The sequence below is a fragment of the Nerophis lumbriciformis genome, linkage group LG07 (genome assembly GCF_033978685.3).
Source record: "Nerophis lumbriciformis linkage group LG07, RoL_Nlum_v2.1, whole genome shotgun sequence".
Lineage (NCBI taxonomy): Eukaryota > Metazoa > Chordata > Actinopteri > Syngnathiformes > Syngnathidae > Nerophis > Nerophis lumbriciformis.
This window is the reverse complement of record NC_084554.2, coordinates 47,597,953-47,616,885: the sequence shown is the minus strand read 5'-3', so window position 1 is coordinate 47,616,885 and position 18,933 is coordinate 47,597,953. Positions and strand designations below refer to the sequence as shown.

Genomic DNA, 18,933 nt, shown 5'->3' with positions numbered 1-18,933 from the left:
CTGGTACTCACATGATGCGAGGGATGTCGCTCACGGCCACCGTTCCGTCGTTGGCGCCCCCCTCGCCGTCCTCATCCTCGCTGCTGTGAGACTCCTCGCTGGACGAGGAATAGTCCGTGACCTTGACGGGCGGGCGGCTGGTTTCCTCGCCCTGTCGCAGCTCCCGCAGCTCCTTGGCCAACGCCGTGAGGTCCTGGAGGAAGAGGAGGCGGGGTTATGGATGCAGTTTAGAACGCCACCGAGTCATCGTAGAGCAGGGGTGTCCAAAGTGAGGCCCGGAGGGGGGGCATTTGTGGCTCGCAGCCAAGGTTTTAACGGCCCGTGGCACATTCTAAAAATACTACTGTATTTTCCGGACCATAGGGCGCACCGGATTATAAGGCGCACTGCCGATGAGCGGGTCTCGTCAGGTTTATTTTCATACAAAAGGTGCACCGGATTATAGGGCGCATTAAAGGGGTCATATTATGATTTTTTTCCTGAACTGAAAAGACTGTGGTCTACATAACATGTAATGCTGGTTCTTTAGACTTAGACTTAGACTTCCTTTTATTGTCATTCAAATTTGAACTTTGCAGTACAGATAAGAACTAAATTTCATTGCATTAGCTCATGGTAGTGCAGGATAAAAGAGCAATAAGGTGCAGATATAATGGTCAAAATGTTGCATAGATGATGTTTTACAGATCATCTTCAAGCTGCTTTCTGACAGTCGCTTCAGGATGCGCCGTTTTGTGGGTGGTCTTATTTATTTTACCTTCGACAGCGTCTTCCCCCGTCATCTTTGTTGTAGCGGTGTAGCGTGCAAGGACGGGAGTGGAAGAAGTGTCAAAAGATGGAGCTAACTGTTTTAATGACATTCAGACTTCAATCAATAACGGAGCAGTATCTCCTCATCCATGGCTCACTAGTGCAATAACAACGCCGGAAATGTGTCCCGTGAAAAACCGTCCAACTGGAACACTCTAATAACTAAAGTTCCTTGGGTGAATAATGTAAACTCACTATACCGGTATGTTTTAGTGCTTTCATGGCAAGTTTACTGACAGATATAAGTAAGAACTTTACACTACTTTATATTAGAAATGGCAACAGCGGAGGATGAATGTCACATAACAAGAAGATAGACAAAAAGCAGAAGCTTATCGACTACGGTGTCGGCACGGACTACAAAGGCGTGCAAATTTTCAGGACTTATGCAGATCCCAAATACAGATCAGCGGGCACCAGAAGGTAAGAAAAGTTGCTTTTGCATAATATTGCGAAACAAAACGCCAGATATTATGTCTTACCTTATACACACACCATAATAATACTTCTATGCTGAAGCACAGTACAATCCATCGAGCGGTGCGGCTTCATAGCTTACCAAAGTCATACTAAAACATTTTGATAGATTTTAGAGCGTCGTGTGGGCTGCAACAACTAATCGATTAAAATCGATTATAAAAATAGTTGGGGATTAATTTAGTCATCGATTCGTTGGATCTATGCTAAGCGCATGCGCAGAGGCTACTTTTTTTTAAATGTATTTATTTTTTATAAACCTTTAATTATAAACTGCAACATTTACAAACAGCTGAGAAACAATAATCAAAATAAGTATGGTGCCAGTATGCTGTTTTTTTCAATAAAATACAGGAAAGGATAGAAATGTAGTTTGTCTCTTTTATCCGATTATCAATCGATTAATCGAAGTAATATTCGACAGATTAATCGATTAGCAAATTAGTTGTTAGTTGCAGCCCTAGTTCTGTACTTTCAATGGAACATACAAAATCTTGGTGTTGTTTCATATTCATTGAGTCATATTGCAGTCTACACATATCTCTTATGTGTGACTGCCATCATATTGCAGTCTACACGTATCTCTTATGTGTGACTGCCATCTACTGGTCACACTTAATATTTCACCATGCACCAAACAAAATAGCTTTGAGGTAGGTAAGCACAACCAAAAGTATTCCGTATATTAGGTGCACCGGGTTATAAGGCACACTGTCGAGTTTTGAGAAAATGAAAGGATTTTAAGTGCACCTCATAGTCCGACTCCAGAGCTATTGACGGCCACTAAGGACCGTGGGAACTGGCAAAGACTGGCTGCTTCTTCATCGCAGTTATCCCCCCAACGACTTGACAGTCATGGGAAAGAGTGAGAGTGGGTGTTATAGTCCGGAAAATACAGTACTGTTTTTCGACTTACAGTAATATGCTGGAAAACCACCGTATATTTTATCGTAAAATTGTGGCGACAGTTGTTTTGACTGCAAAATCCAACATTTTATTTTACAGTGTATGTAAAAAAATATAATAATCAAATGTATAGGCAATTATATAATAATATCATGAGGTGAATCACTATACAGTTATAATCATAAATTATTTACGAGCAGCCCTCTGAGACTAGAGACTTAAGCGTTGAAAGTTAACCAAACAATTTAAACTGTATTACTTATTTTTAACACCTTTAAGAGGGGGGTTCTTTTGGACCCCCAAGAATTTTAGTGGGATTTTTTTTATTAAACTGTCAATGCTCAAAAAATAATAATACATTTAAAAAATGTTGTGATGCATTATTCACTTACTTAAGGCTCAGATTACTTCACATCAAATATTACACTTTGAAAATCTTTTTTGGGGAAAATATTGCATAGTTTGTGCTTTTGCAATAAAAAAAACAGGGTTTTGACATAAAAACATTTATAAAATTAACTTTTTATCAACAGACAGACCTGAAGTTGACCTAGAGATTTAAGCATTGAACAATAATTTAAAAAATAATAATACATGACTTTTTTTCCATATTTTTATGACTGAAAAACATACCGTACAGGCCAAAGGTTTGGACACACCTTCTCATTCAATGTGTTTTCTTTATTTTCATGACTATTTACATTGTAGATTGTCACTGAAGGCACAAAACTATGAATGAACACATATGGAGTTATGTACTTAACAAAAAAAGGTGAAATAACTGAAAACATGTTTTATATTCTAGTTTTTTTTTCAGAATAGCCACCCTTTGCTCGGATTACTGCTTTGCACACTCTTGGCATTCTCTCAATGACCTTCAAGAGGTAGTCACCTGAAATGGTTTTGAGATTGTTTTGCAACCGTTTACCCCAGAGTCGTATAACTTGGTAAGTGACATTTGTTAACTGTTAGCATGCAAACGATAGCATACTAGCAAGCTAACTTAAGCATAGTTTTGATGGCTTCAGTGAAAATCCACAATGTAAACAGTCATGAAAATAAAGAAAATATCAAAATAGCCGCCGCATGCTTTGATTTTTCAGTGTGCGGCCCTCAAGGTAAAGACTGCAGCTGCTGTGAGGTGGATGCTAATCGCTAATTCAGACTAGCTGGACTTGGGGGACGTGGGTGAGGCATGCTGCTGGGGTTAAAGGTCAAACTTGATATCTGACGTCCACCAGCAAAGAGGAAGGAACGGTGACAGGAAGGAAGTGCAGGTTTTGATAGGCTAAAAAAAAAAAGAAAAAGAAAAAAGATTGACTCCCCCAGCCCGTTTCTCTATGTTGGTAGCTGGGAGTCAAACCTCGCGCCCTTTGGCGACAGGCCACACTTTCAACCACTTGTCCGCAGCTGCGGCGCATCAAGTCGTTAGCATGCTACACGTGCTAATGCGGGGCTGCATGTGAGGGGAAAGGCGAGGAATCACTTGGTGGGAGGGGGTTTTAAAGGGGGCGGGGCTTTAACCACTGACCTCGTCTACAGCTTTCTTATAGCTCTGATGGAAGGAAGGATGGAGCGTGAGAAGAGAGAAGAATTGGTAACGAATAAAGTAACGCCACAGTGTGTGTGTGTGTTCTTGTATTTCTATCCTTCTTGAGACATCAACAAGGAAAAGTAACTTCCATATGAGGACCGCTGATCAAATTCGGACCGAAATCATGGTCCCAATAGGGAAAACCATTGCATCTAATAGAGAATGTGGCAAAATCACCCTGGTGGTGAAATCTATCAAAATTAGGGTGGTCCCAAAAAGGAGGGAGTTTTCAAATTGACTGTGTGTCGGTTTTAAAAGTGCTCCCCCTCTGGCCAACATATGTAATAAGTGTGTGTAAGAAATTGAAATGCACCGCCTTTGGCCAAAATTCATAAAAATAAATACATATGTATATAGAGACATAATGTAATAACTTGAAGTAAATAATGAAGATTAAAAACCAATTACTCACAAAAAATTTAAAAAAAATTACTAAAAGCTTACCTTTTTTATATGTGCATAGTATGAAAATATTATTAATGTTGTAAATACAAATCTTTATATATCTAGAAAAAGTGGTCCTAAAGAGGTAGGCATTTTTCGGAGGTCTCAAGAAAGTATGAAATACAAAAATGTGTGTGTGCTCACTGCAGGCCGGCTGGGTCGCGACACATCTCTGCTGTCGTCCTTGGTCTCGTCCGATGGAACTGTGCCTTCTGTCTTCATGGCTGCATTTGCTGAACACACATCATCATGATGACTTAACACACACGCACACGCACACGCACACGCACACACACACACACACACACACACACACACACACACACACACACTTCTATAATGTAGGGACAATGTCAGCACCTCGCTCGTTGGAGCCCCCCTGTGAGCTGGGGGTGCTGGAGCTGGAGCTGCCACTGCTCGCCCTCTTCAGGGGTGCATCCATGGAGACATCAGTCCTCCGAAGATCAGGGTTGCTATGACAACACAAACACAATTTAATTGGTTCCTGCGGCAAACATGACATTTAGTGGCGCCCCCTTTGGGTTGTGGTTAAAAAGGCACCGGAAGACATGCTAGCATTTTTGGTAATATCTTCAAAGTCAGGCCTGGCCTGATAATACATTTTGCTGGATGGTATAATGTCCCACAAAATATATATATATATATATATATATATATATATATATATATATATATATATATATATATATATATATATATATATATATATATATATATATATATATATATATATATATATATATTTATTTATTTTATTTGTATTTTATTTATGATTATATATAAATCAATATGCTTTGTATTTTGTAAAAAAGTAATCAAAACATAAAATAAAAATGATGCATGAATTCCTTTCAAATGCAAAAAACCTTATTGATATTTTGTTTTTTTACCATCGTCATGACTTTTACACCAGCACATTACTGGCTAATAATTGCACTACTTTCACTCTAACATTTACAGTAATTTACTGTCAAATAACAGTTAATTAAAGGTATCGTCATTTGTTGTAATGTTCATTTTGATAACGGTGGAAAAAAACACTGGTAAATGCTGTGAAATCCCGGTAAATTTTTACACATCCTAATAAGTAAACAAACCAAAAATAGCACCTAATAAACATTGAAAATTAGGAGTGTGACTCTTTGGGTTCCTAAAAATTTGATGTGATTCCGATTCCTGGGGTGGCGATTCTATTCAGAATCAATTATCGATTCAAACAGATTCTCGCCATGTATTATTTGGTGTAATAATTAAAATGACACTTTTGCATAACAGGGTACAGGTTAGAAAAGCTACCTCTGGTTGGATGGAGATGGCTTAAACGTTTCTTCTTAAACATTGATTCTTAAAATAAATGAATAAATAAATAAAATGTATATATATTGTGTGTACCGGTATATACAGTACAGGCCAAAAGTTTGGACACACCTTCTCATTCAGTGGGTTTTCTTTATTTTCATGACTATTTGCATTGTAGATTGTCACTGAAGACATCGAAACTATGAATGAACACATGTGGAGTTATGTATTTAACAAAAAAAGGTGAAATAACTGAAAACATGTTTTGTATTCTAGTTTCTTCAAAATTGCCACCCTTTGCTCTGATTACTGCTTTGCACACTGGTGGCATTCTCTCAATGAGCTTCAAGCACACCTGTGAAGTGAAAACCATTTCAGGTGACTACCTCTTAAAGCTCATCGAGAGAATGCCAAGAGTGTGCGAAAAACACATACATACATATGTATATGTATACTGAAAAAGAGTGGGCACCCCTAATTTAAAGACTTTCAACACTATTTAAAGTCCCGCAGAAACCCTGCGTACCTGGCCCGTATGAGGTGTGCTCCAGCCCGGGGTCCCAGTCCAGGCCCGTTCCCAGGTGAGGTCTTCCTGACCAAAGCCGGGGAGATAGACGTGGTCCGCTGAGGAACCTGATGGGGCACACGTTGGGGGGAATGAGTGAAGGCCACAAAGATGGAAGGACTTCCAAGAAGGAGGCACGACACTTAAACCCACAAGGAAAGACTCATGTACAGACACAACATGCACGCAAGAGTCCACACCGGAGGGCGCATGCAGACCAGAGACCTTGGGGGGCATGTCGTCGTCTTGCCGCAGCCAGGAGCTGCGGTCCAGCTTGTCAAGAGGGGGCGCCAGGCGTGAGAGAGGCATGGGAGGAGGGGTGTCTGAGGTGGGGTCGGAGTTCTGCCGAGGCATGGGAGGTCGGGAGGGAGAGGGCGACACCGTGGAGGAGGACACGCCGTGGGGGTCGTACAGAGACTGCGAGCCTGACAGCCCGTGACTCTTCACCTGCACCAGGTGGGCCATCTGCGTGCACGCACGCAAGCAGGAAGCAGGCAGGAAAAAGGAGGAAGAGGAGGAGGAGGACAGCGGTGGTCAGGAAGAGAGAGAACATCATGCATGGCAAGGTCCATGTCCATTCACACCAGAGTGTAAAGATCCGTGCTCAGTGTGGTGGAAAAAACACGCACCTGCGGCTCCACGGAGCGGTGCATTGGCGGAGTCCGGGCCTGCTGGATGCCGCCGCTGCTGAAGGACTCGGAGCGGGGCGGCATCGTGGGGTCCGAGATTCGGTTGGAGACTTTATGCTGCAAGGCAGGAGAAGTCTGTCTGTTGATCACATAACGCTCGTCCACCTGACACACACATCAGACCACAGTCACTCCCAGCATGCATTGGGCCACGTAGCGGCTTCTGACAGTGTGCAGTATCGCCGTGAAGATAACGTAGGAGTATGTGTGGATGCAAATCAGTGTGAGTGTTGGCGTCCCACAGGGAGACAGGCTGATTATAGCGCTCGCTGCCCTACATATGTCCACCAGCCGCCACCAGGGGGCAACCCTGGAGGTCTGCCCTGAAAGTGTGCAGAGGGAAGCAGAGGTTAATGAAGCCTGTGCCGCAGGAGAAGTGTTAGTCAGAGCTGCTGGGGGTAAAAGGATGGCAGCCATGAATGTTGTGGCTCCGCCCCCGGTTACAGGAAGTGAAGTGACCTGGTTAGACAGAGAAGCAGTTAGCAGGGGTTAAAGTGTTAGTTGGATTCAGAGGAGAGCACGAGGAGCTCCTGTCCGCCCTGCTGACTGACCCGGCGGCTGGGACTCCGCCCTCGGAAATCCGGGCTCCCCCTGCGACGCGCAGGGGTGGACTCCGGCACGCAGGTGACGCGGATTAGCGGCATGTGGCCGTGGCGCTGGTGCTTGTGGTCGTAACTCCTGGAGGGGCTGCCGTGGGCGGGGTAGGAAGGGGGTCGGGCCCGGCGAGGTTTGTAACCGGGAAGCAGGAAGAGGTTGTCCAGGTTGGTGTTGCGCGGCTGCCTAAAGGAGTGGTACTTCTTGGGGGGAACGCGAGGCGAGTTGCTCTGAGCTCGACGCATCACCTGAGGAGTGCGGCAGTGAAAACATGAAAACAAACAACTTGTTCATTGCGACAATGTTGCAGAGACAAGCCACAGTGGTGCCAACATGGTCACTAAGGATGTCCCGATCCCGATCATAGACCGATAGACAGGAAACGTGTCCCGTGAAAAAACGTCCGACCGGAACTCTCTAATAACTGAAGTTCCTTGGGTGAATAATGTCAACTCACTACACCGGTATGTTTTAACGCTTTCATGGCGAGTTTACTGACAGATATAAGTAAGAACTTTACACTACTTTATATTAGAAATGGCAACAGCGGAGGATGAATGTCCCATAACAAGAAGATAGAGAAAAAGAAGAAGCTTATCGACTACGGTGTCGGCACGGACTACACGCAATTTTTCAGGACTTATGCAGATGTCAAATACAGATCAGCAGGTACCAGAAAGTAAGAAAAGTTGCTTTTGCATAATATTGCGAAACTAAACGCCAGATAATATGTCTTACCTTATACACACACCATAATAATACTCCTATTTTGAAGCACTGTATAATCCATCAAGCGGTGCAGCTTCATAGATTACCAAAGTCGTACTAAAACATTTTGATAGATTTTTGAGCGCCGTGTGTAATGTTCTATATTTTCTATGCAACATATAAAATCTTGGTGTTGTTTACTTGAGTCATATTGCAGTCTACAAATATCTCTTGTGTGTGACTGCCATCATACTGCAGTCTACACGTATCTCTTATGTGTGACTGACATTTACTGGTCACACTTATCACTTCACCATGCATCAAATAAAATAGCTTCGAGGTCGGTAAGCTCAGCCAAAATTATTCTGTACATTAGGCGCACTGTCGAGTTTTGAGAAGAAAAAAAAGGATTTTAAGTGCGCCTTACAGTCCGGAAAACACGTAATTATTTCCATACTCTTTGCTACACACATGCAGGAGTTGCATGAATTCCAGGGGGGCACCTGTCTTTCCAGAACACCAACTCAACTATATATATATATATATATATATATATATATATATATATATATATATATATATATATATATATATATATATACATACACACATATATACATATATATATATATACACACATATATACATATATATATATATATATATACACACACATATATATACATATATACAGAGGTGGGACCAAGTCATTGCTTTGCAAGTCACAAGTAAGTCTCAAGTCTTTAAACTCAAGTCTCGAGTCAAGTCCCGAGTCAAGACAGGGCAAGTCCGAGTCAAGTCCAAAGTCAAGACTGGAAAGTCTCAAGTCAAGTCCCAAGTCCTGCATTTTGAGTTTCGAGTCCTTTCAAGTCATTTAACCACAGACTAATATATTTACACAGATTGTGTATGCTTTTAAAACGCTGTATTTATTTATTAAAACAAGTGCATTTGAAATTGCAGGGAAAAAGATAGTGCTGACATTGCACTTCAAAATAGCACTATTAACCAGTCATTTTAAACATGTAACTCATTCCTTTACAGAATAAACACATTTGAAAAAAACAAGTGCAACTGTACTTATTTGCACAAAAGTGTTAACATTGTATTTCCATGGCATATTGCATTGTAACTAGTTCCACAGCAGTTTCTATCCTGTTCTTACCTTATCTCATTGATCTCATCTCATACTGTATGTGTGTTTATGTGTGCGTACACATGAAAAACATAACAAATATATGAACATAACAATGAACAGAGTTGTACTTTTTAGATGTCAGGACCCTATGCAATATGTACACATATTCTTAATATAGTATACATTTTAACTGACCTTTATTTGAGTATGTTTGTCTTTTTGTAGGTGGCTAAAATACGCGGTGCTGCTGACTGCCGTCTAACGTTACGTTACTGTGTGTGATACATTGACTAACGTAATGTTACTGTGTGTGATACATTGACTAACGTTACGTTACTGTGTGTGATACATTGACTAACGTAACGTTATGTATAGGTACCTCATGAAACCCTGCTTAAAAAAAAATCACTTGACAAAAAGTATGAATAAGGTAGCAAACTGCAGTGGACGCAACAGATTGCCGTGTTTGCAATGACGTTATAACCATAGACATCTTATAAGTAGACGCAGCATTGGTTGCTGTGACGTGAGCAATTTGCCCGCCATCTTGAAGTGCTGATGAGGAGCCGGCGAGCAGCCTAAACTGACAGTTGAAAGGTAGAAAACAAAGATGGTGTTCAGCGTTTTCCTGCTCAAATGAGCGGACTGTTGAAAATAGGAATCGGGGGATTACTTTTCACAAGTAAGATTTAACATTAACGTACTATTGGTTGTATTTTATGAAAATAATATTACCACAGAGTTGAGAAGGATCAAAGATCTTCAATATTTGTATGTGAAAATCACAAAGAAATCTTCTGGGGGAGGATGACGCCCCTACAGGGGTTTGGTTTACAAACTTTCAGCCCCACCTAAAACAAAATTCACCAGCCACTACTGATTATGATGCATTCTCATTTTAGGCAAAGTATAAGACAATACTTTCTTAACAGTATAATTGTAACCAGGAATCAGTCTTCAAGTAACAATATTCAAATACTAACATTGTTGGGTTGAACAGAATTTGGTTTTATTCTGAATCCAGTGAAACAGATTGGTGGTTTTAGCTGATATGAAGACTTTCAGGTGTTTATATATGTTTAAGTATTTGGCAGACGCTTTTATCCAAAGCGACTTACATAAAATAATACATATAAAACAATCACTGCAAACATTATCATTTAAGGGAAGAATGTAATAGAAAATATCAATACAAAGTGTCAAGACAGAATAAACTCTCTGCTGCTGAAGCAACAGAGATAGTCTATAGGTCCCTAAGATATATAGATATCTAATGTATTCATACATTGTTTATGTAGGATACACGCATATGTATATATAACCTAATCATATTGTTTCTTCAACTTAAAAATAGCTTACCGTTTTTTTCCCCCTTCTCTGGGATTATATTCCCAGTTTTGATCTCGGACGTCTGGTCACTTATAGCGTATAAGAATATTATATTACTGTTAAGCAAACTATGAATAATAAAACACGCCAAAACATGTGTCTGTTACACACTTATGACAAAAAAGCGCGTGAAAATCAGTGGTATTCAGTGAGGTAAAATGAATTAAATGCGCTGACAGTTCATTGCTCCTGCCAAATGAATTGCACTGAGTGGAGCGGATCACCACTCCAAGATGGCGGCCCCGCGCCTCGTCTGCGCCAGTAGGCAGTAGCGCTCTATGCTGCGTCTACTTATAAGATGTCTATGGTTATAACGTTAGCAGTGAGTTTGCAGCCTCACTGATTTAACTACACAGCAAATAAAAGTCACGTTACTTAGCCAATAAACGTTATCTTACATTCAAAACTTACCCTTCTTTGTGCAACTTCAAATGTCGAACGAAGTTGGAAGTTGTTGCGTCTCCGTCTGTAATATTCGAACTGCGTGATTTGCATACGTCAATTCGTTTTTTGTTGACCAAGTCGTAGTTTTTATACCCGAACGAAACCAACTTTAACATAATTGTTTATCACTGGCACGTTGTTGGACCAACTCTTGTTCATTGGTTGTCCTGCAATTTGATTGGATGAATGCTGTGTGATGAAAACAACGTAGTTCTAATTTGATTGGCTGTTGTACTGACAGCACACCAGCTGACAGGAACAACATGCTGATAGACGAAGAAAATGAAAAATACGGAGCGCTCCCAAATAACTTTTTAAGCTTTGGATTTTGGGGAAAGTGGCAAGTCATGTCAAGTCATGTCAAGTCAAAAGGCTCAAGTCCAAGTGAAGTCACAAGTCATTGATGTTAAAGTCTAAGTCGAGTTGCAAGTCTCTTTACATTTTGTCAAGTCGAGTCTAAAGTCATCAAATTCATGACTCGAGTCTGACTCGAGTCCAAGTCATGTGACTCGAGTCCACACCTCTGCATATATATATATATATATATATATATATATATATATATATATATACACACACACATATATACATATATATAAGAAATACTTGACTTTCAGTGGATTCTAGCTATATATATATATATATATATATATATATATATATATATATATATATATAAGATAAATACTTGAATTTCAGTGTTCATTTATTTACACATATACACACACATAACACACATCTACTCATTGTTGAGTTAAGGGTTGAATTGTCCATCCTTGTTCTATTCTCCGTCACCATTTTTCTAACCATGCTGAACACCCTCTCTGATGATGCATTCTGCTTCGTCTCCTTGTTGTGGGCGCAGTTGTGCACTGTACTCTCTAAAAGCCCTAGATGTTATTGTCACATATGTATGTACAGTAGATGGCAGTATTGTCCTGTTTAAGTGTCACAACATTGCTGTTTACGGCAGACGAACTGCTTTACGGTAGACGAAAACGTGACTGCTGTTGTTGTGTGTTGTTGCCGCGCTGGGAGGACGTTAATGAAACTGCCTAATAATAAACCCACATAAGAAACCAAGAACTCGCCCTCTATCATTCTACAGTTATAACGTGATTGGGCAGGCACGCTGTTTATATTGTGGGAAAACGGACGTGAAAACAGGCTGTCCTCACTTAGGTCTGCATGGAGCTGAAGGGGGCGCCTGAATTTCGGGAGATTTTCGGGAGAAAATTTGTCCCGGGAGGTTTTCAGGAGAGGCCCTGAATTTCGGGAGTCTCCCGGAAAATCCGAGAGGGTTGGCAAGTATGTGTATATATGACACTAGAAAATTCAACATTTAATAAGATAAGCTTTATAAAAATGTGTTATTGCTATAAAACATGCCCAGTTCTATAATCTATCTGATCGAAATCGGATCAGATCTGATACCAAAAAAATCGGAACGGGATCAGAGGCCAAAAATGTTGATCGGGACATCCTTAAAGGGGAACTGCACTTTTTTGGGGGAATCTTGCCTATCTTTCACAATCTCTATGTAAGACAAGAACACATATGATTTTCTTTTTAATGCATTGTAAGTCGTTAAATACGGCAAGTACGAGGTGGCTAACAATGCAGATAATGGGAGTACTCTATTGGGGCCCCTAAAAAACCTCCAAAAAACTCTTGTGACCTTAATAATAACCAAGTATTAGCAATATTGTTATTACAAGCGCTAACGCGGACAAGCTATTTTTAGCTGCGACGTGATCACAGAGAGCTGTTATATTGACATATTGAGCCGGTGAGCTGCTGCATCGCCTCCGAGTTGGTGAAAGTTAATTCTAGATTATAAATCAAGCCTCCCACATGGATAGTGGAAGGTTGTGGACATAAACCAGAAGGGTTGTTAACTTTGACATTTAACTTTGACCCGGAAATGGTGAGAAAGACACAAAAAGACGCATTTTTTAATATAAACAGAAAGATATAAACATCCCATCAGTTGGCATCCCAGTGAGAGCACACACATTGTACAGTAAGTGATTGTTTTATTATGTTCGGAATTTGTATTTCTTGTTTAGCACTTAGCATTACTGTTACAGGATGCTTAGTGTTTCACTAAACCTGTATCTGTTTAGCACACAGCTTCTAGAATGTTTAGATCCCCCTCCTTATATTTAGGCTCAAAAATATAAGGTTCTGGATCATCATTTGTCCCAAAGTAGTCATTGTTGTCTCTCATGGAGTCTGCCATGATTAGTAGTGTTGTTGTTGTTGTAGAAGTTTTGAGGCGTCTGTGAAATTACTACGCCGAAATGAGCAAAATAGGTAAATATTATGTTTGCAAAGTAATAAATGTTACTTTGAATGTGCCTGTTACTATATTACATATATATTTACAGGTTGTTTAAAAAAAATGGTGGAGGCATTTTAGATGTTTTTAGAGCACTTTATAGGTGGAATAGCTGACTTTTGCTAGCCTTTTTTATGAGTTAGAATGTATTAAATAAAGAAAAACATGTGTGTGCTTGTCTCACATCGGGATTGTGAATGATAGGCAAAAAATAAAATAAGTGCAGTTCCCCTTTAATGCTAACAGTGAATTTCCCCTCATTGTTTCATGAATGAAGCATTTAGAACATGCAAACACACACAAGTCTCCTGTCAATGCACCTAAAACCAATCAGAGACGGTCTTGTTGACCTGCGTGTCTTCTGGAAGTGAATAGAACAAGTCAACAAGTGTTGTCACATCTTCTGTACAGTACCTTGTGAACAGTGTCTATATTTACAGTAAATTCTGCAGACTCACTTAGCCGTCAAGTCTCCCACAGTCGCCGGGGTGGTGGTGGACAAAAGCAACCAAACACCGACTTCAGCTGTGGCAAGAGTTGAAAAAATGACCTACCTCTCTGCATTTACAGTGGAACCTCGATTTACAAAGCCCTTTATTTGCAAACTTTTCGGTTTACGAACCTTTCGATCATTATGCCTCTGTGTGAGAACGCTTAATTCAATCATTTTGTGTGCCGCTGGCAGCCACCTTGTGCTTGCTTGTATTGAAGCGATTTAGGAAGCCGGCTCCGTACCGCAGAAAGTTTTTAATTGTGATGAGAACGACTTTTACGGGAAAAGATGCCAAAAGCGGATTTATTTCACGGCGAAGAAGACACCACCTCTCGTTCAGCGGCGCCTCTTCCAAAGCACACACAAACACACGGAGCCTCCCGCCCCCTTCTCTCCCTCTGTCTGCTTGTTTCTTTCCTTTCAGCAGCTCAGAAGAGGACCTTTGGCTTGGATAATTTACAGCGATTGGATTTTACTTTTTAAAATGTTTGTTATTGTCGCAATATGGTTGGTTGTTAAAGTTAATGATTTTTGCAATTTCTGATTGTTTGTAAGGGCACTGTGAATGAGATATTTTTAAGTGCTCTTTTTTAGTCCATAGTCATGTTTAAATCAGCTAGTATTTTCCCACGTAGTGTGTCTTCTCATGACCTCCTTGCTTTTATCTTATGTCCACTAGTAAACTCTTTGTTTTGTCTTAAGGGCTCCTGTTTGTCAGCTCACAGGGCTGTTTTGGCCAGTTCCTTTTCTGTTTTGAAGAAGCAGCTGCGCTCCTTTTGGGCGAGAGGGGCTTTTTTCGCACTACTTAAGCTGACTCTTTTTGTTTGGATTTAGACCTCGCTTGCTGATGCTGTTGTTGCGTTGTAAGGGCTGGTCTCCTAAAGCTTCAGTAAAAACCTTAATATTGTATCATTCTGTTTCTGGGGTCCTTTTTAGTCAACATTTATGTCATCCGAAAGAACTTGGGATTGACCAGTGTGTTTTATTCCCTGAGAGGAAGACTGGTCGCGCAACAGCACCAAAGGGACTTCTGTGTGTGGCAGAGCAGCTCATACAGGACAGTTCAGCTTGTCAATGTTGTTTTGACTTGTTAATAAAGAGACAATTGATTCATCACCTCCTTGTTTTGTTTGTTTGAAATACTTAACAGTACTCTATAGCGGGGGTTCTCAACCTTTTTTTACCTCTGGGCACAACTTTTCCACTACAGAGGGGCCCGGGACCCACTCAAATATTAACACTGAATTAGTAATCCGACTCTTGATTTTAATCATAATCAATTATTATTAACACGGCTTAGGTCGGGCTGATTAGAAAAATAAATACTAATTAAATATACTGCAAAAGAAGTGACTCATAAAAACTGATAAAAAGTACATTCAATTGCACAGCGCTAAAATAAATAAATTATTACTAAATTAATAATAAATTAAAATAATATATACCGCATTTTTCGGAGTATAAGTCGCTCCGGAGTATAAGTCGCACCGGCCGAATATGCATAATAAAGAAGGAAAAAAACATATATAAGTCGCACTGGAGTATAAGTCGCATTTTTTGGGGAAATGTATTTGATTAAAGCCAACACCAAGAATAGACATTTGAAAGGCAACTTAAAATTAATAAAGAATAGTGAACAACAGGCTGAATAAGTGTACGTTATATGAGGCATAAATAACCAACTGAGAACGTGCCTGGTATGTTAACGTAACATATTATGGTAAGAGTCATTCAAATAACTATAACATATAGAACATGCTATACGTTTACCAAACAATCTGTCACTCCTAATCGCTAAATCCCATGAAATCTTATACGTCTAGTCTCTTACGTGAATGAGATAAATAATATTATTTGATATTTTACGGTAATGTGTTAATCATTTCACACATAAGTCGCTCCTGAGTATAAGTCGCACCCCCGGCCAAACTATGAAAAAAACTGCGACTCATAGTCCGAAAAATACGGTATGTTTCTTAAACTGTCAATACATTTTAAGTGCCAATGAAAAAAAGACAACCTCTCTACTTTAGTCATAATTTTTCTGCTTAAGAAACTTCTTTATGACTTTAGACTTTTTTTGTTTGTTTGATTTATTGCAATTGAGTACTGCATCGGCCCATACGGACCATAGCTGAGAAACAGACAGCTTGAGGCCCAACTATGGTTAACTTAGACTTAGACTTCCTTTTATTGTCATTCAAATTTGAACTTTACAGTACAGATAACAACGACATTTCATCAAGAAACACATGTGTTCAAAGTAGGGTTGTTCGGTATACCGGTATTAGTATACTACTGCGATACTAATGAATCATTTTGGTACTATACCGCCTCTAACAGGTACCGGTCGTCCCCTCTCCCTTTTTTTAACGGGCATGACGGCGCAGCGTCGTCGCGTCGTGGCATTGCTGGTTTTACGAGCAGAGGAACATGTTCAGCAGCGCACAATCACAGAGTACTTACAAGCAGACACTGTGTGTAGACAGAAAAGGGAGAATGGACGCATTTTGGCTTAAAAACTAAGGATAAAGGTGAAGTTATAATAATGAAACACCCTCAGGAAGAGGTGCTTTAAGACATGGCTAGCTAGCTAGCAGCTAAAATCCATCCGTAGTCTGCAGTGTTTTAGCTACTTCTAAATCACTAATCCTCGCCTCCTTGGCGACAAATAAAGTAAGTTTCTTAAAAGTATCATTATCACTGCAGGACGAGGAATAGCTAAACATGCTTCACTCCACACCATGGAGGATACAATAGCTCACCGGCTTCAAAATGTAAAAAAACGCCATGGGTGGATCAACCCCTGACATCCACTGTAATGATACCAAGTACAAGAGCGTATGTAGTCGATACTACTATGATTACATCGATATTTTTTAGCATCACAAAATCTTTTTTTTAATTTTTTTTTGTTTGTATTAAGTTTATAAACTCAGGAAATATGTCACTGGACACATGAGGACTTAAATTATGACCAATGTATGATCCTGTAACTACTTGGTATTGGATCGATACCCAAATTTGTGGTATCATTCAAAACTAATGTAAAGTATCAAACAACAGAAGAAGAAATGATTATTACATTTTAACAGACGTGTAGATAGAACATGTTAAAAGAGAAAGTAAGCAGATATTAACAGTAAATTAACAAGTAGATTAATAATTCATTTTCTACCACTTCTCCTTTATAATGTTGACGAAATAATCGAATGAGAAATGACAATATGTTCCTGCATATGTCAGCAGCTAAATTAGGAGCCTTTGTTTGCTTACTTACTGAAAAAAGAAAAGTTGTCTTGTATGTTCACTATTTTATTTAAGAACAAACTTGCAATAAGACACACATGTTTAATGTACCCTAAGATTTTTTGTTAAAATAAAGCCAATAATGCAATTTTTTGTGGTGCCCTTTATTTAGAAATACATTTTGGTACCGGTATCGGGATAACCCTAGTTCAAAGTGTATAAACCTTAACTGAAATATGGACATTTGTTGAGAATGGATCCCATTATTCATATTGACATTGTTTCTTATGGAGAAATTTGCTTCATTATACAAACGTTTTGATTTATGAACCCCGTTCAAGAACTAATTCAGTTCGTAAATTGAGGTTCCACTGTATCGTCTGCTTCCAATAAATGCTCCTAAGTAATGCCCTGAATATAATTGGAGTATTTGCAGTACTGTACATCTATAAATTGACCTGAGAAAGGAAATGTGACACAAGGTGGCATCAAAATGTTGGGCGTACCTTTTTAAAAATAAGAGGAAAACCGTAAAGCAGGTTGGTCGAGTGGAGTGGAATCCAGTTCTAACAAGCTGTGATGTCAAACAAAACTTGGCCTACCTCCTTGGCCCAGGCGGGTTTGTCGTTGGCGGCGCCAGGCGCCTGGTCCTTGTAGTGGTAGAGCTGCTTCTTGTCCTGCGGGGGGCGCTGTGGGTCCTGCTGCTGCTGCTGCTGCAGGGACACCAGGTAGGCGCGCTCCTGCTGCAGCTGCCTCTGCAACCGCTCCGCCTGGCGCTGCTCCTCGATCTGCTTCCTCTTGTACTCCTGCAGAGGGTACAAGGAGGGTCACGGCCAGGCAGTGTGGCGTTGCTTTCGCCTCCTCTGATTATCGGCGATCTGACTGAAAACTCATTTAACGACAGAAACGCCATCGCCTGACAGCACCGGAGCTGTGTGCCTCACTGCCACTGTGCGGTTGCCGTGGAGACGTTTGACATTACCAGCAGTAAGGCCTGCTCCTGCAAGAGTTGCTGCTGCAGGATCTCCAGCTGCCTCTGCTCCTCCTCCAGCTGTCTACGGATATACTCCTAAACGCCATCGGCGGGGGCGCGATCAAAGATCAAAGGGGCCAATCAGAGACAGCCACGTCACCACAGCAGGAAGAGAATTACAGAAGAAGAGGAGGATAGAGGAGTTAGAAATATCAGGAGGGAAACACCAAGGTAAAGGTGTGCGTTAGTCTGCAAGTGGAGCAATCATGCAACCCACAGCAAGGCAGTCTCCAGTCACGTCACCCCCCCGTTTTACGCCCTTTAACGAGGTGTCGCCGCCTCACCTGTTCCCTCTCGGCGTGCCTCCTCTCCTCCTCGCGGCGGATCTGCTCCATCTCCTCGTAGCGCCTCCTCTGCTCGCGCTCCTGCTGCTTTCTCATGTCCCGCTCGCGGCGCTGTTGCTGCGGGTGCAAATGCAGAATGTCACTCATTGGAAGACGCGACAAAACGCCGGGGGGCGCAGTTCCACTCCCGTCCTTTGGGTGACGGTAAAGCCCTCAAAAAGGCTCATTATTTCTTGTCGTTTATGTACATTTCAAATGTTATTTTAGTCCTCGGGTGTCCAAACCACAGCCTGCTATCATCTTCAATTAGCTTGTTTTAATGTCTAAGGAACTCAGTTTGGTGATCAGCATTTACTTGTATGACTCAATCCAAACAACCTTTCCTAGTCATGGTGCAGAAAAAAAAATTCAACCAGCACAAAAGGTTAACAAACATGGTCACTGAACTTTGTGAA

General features: G+C 40.7%; 1 protein-coding gene across 2 annotated transcripts in view; it reads right to left on the bottom strand.

Annotated features, from left to right (window-relative positions):
• tnikb (TRAF2 and NCK interacting kinase b) overlaps nt 1–18,933 on the bottom strand; it is a 74,247-nt gene that overhangs the window by 17,077 nt on the left and 38,237 nt on the right. Inside the window, exons 13-23 of one of the 2 annotated variants that reach the window (XM_061964994.1) lie at nt 18,479–18,595; nt 18,144–18,230; nt 17,764–17,967; nt 7,357–7,647; nt 6,746–6,910; nt 6,342–6,581; nt 6,078–6,184; nt 4,592–4,704; nt 4,376–4,464; nt 3,725–3,748; nt 12–193 (exon numbers count right to left, since the gene is read on the bottom strand). In XM_061964994.1, coding sequence (XP_061820978.1) covers nt 12–193; nt 3,725–3,748; nt 4,376–4,464; nt 4,592–4,704; nt 6,078–6,184; nt 6,342–6,581; nt 6,746–6,910; nt 7,357–7,647; nt 17,764–17,967; nt 18,144–18,230; nt 18,479–18,595 — 1,619 coding nt within the window. The remainder of the gene's footprint in view (nt 1–11; nt 194–3,724; nt 3,749–4,375; nt 4,465–4,591; nt 4,705–6,077; nt 6,185–6,341; nt 6,582–6,745; nt 6,911–7,356; nt 7,648–17,763; nt 17,968–18,143; nt 18,231–18,478; nt 18,596–18,933) is intronic. The other variant, XM_061964993.1, reaches the window with a different exon arrangement.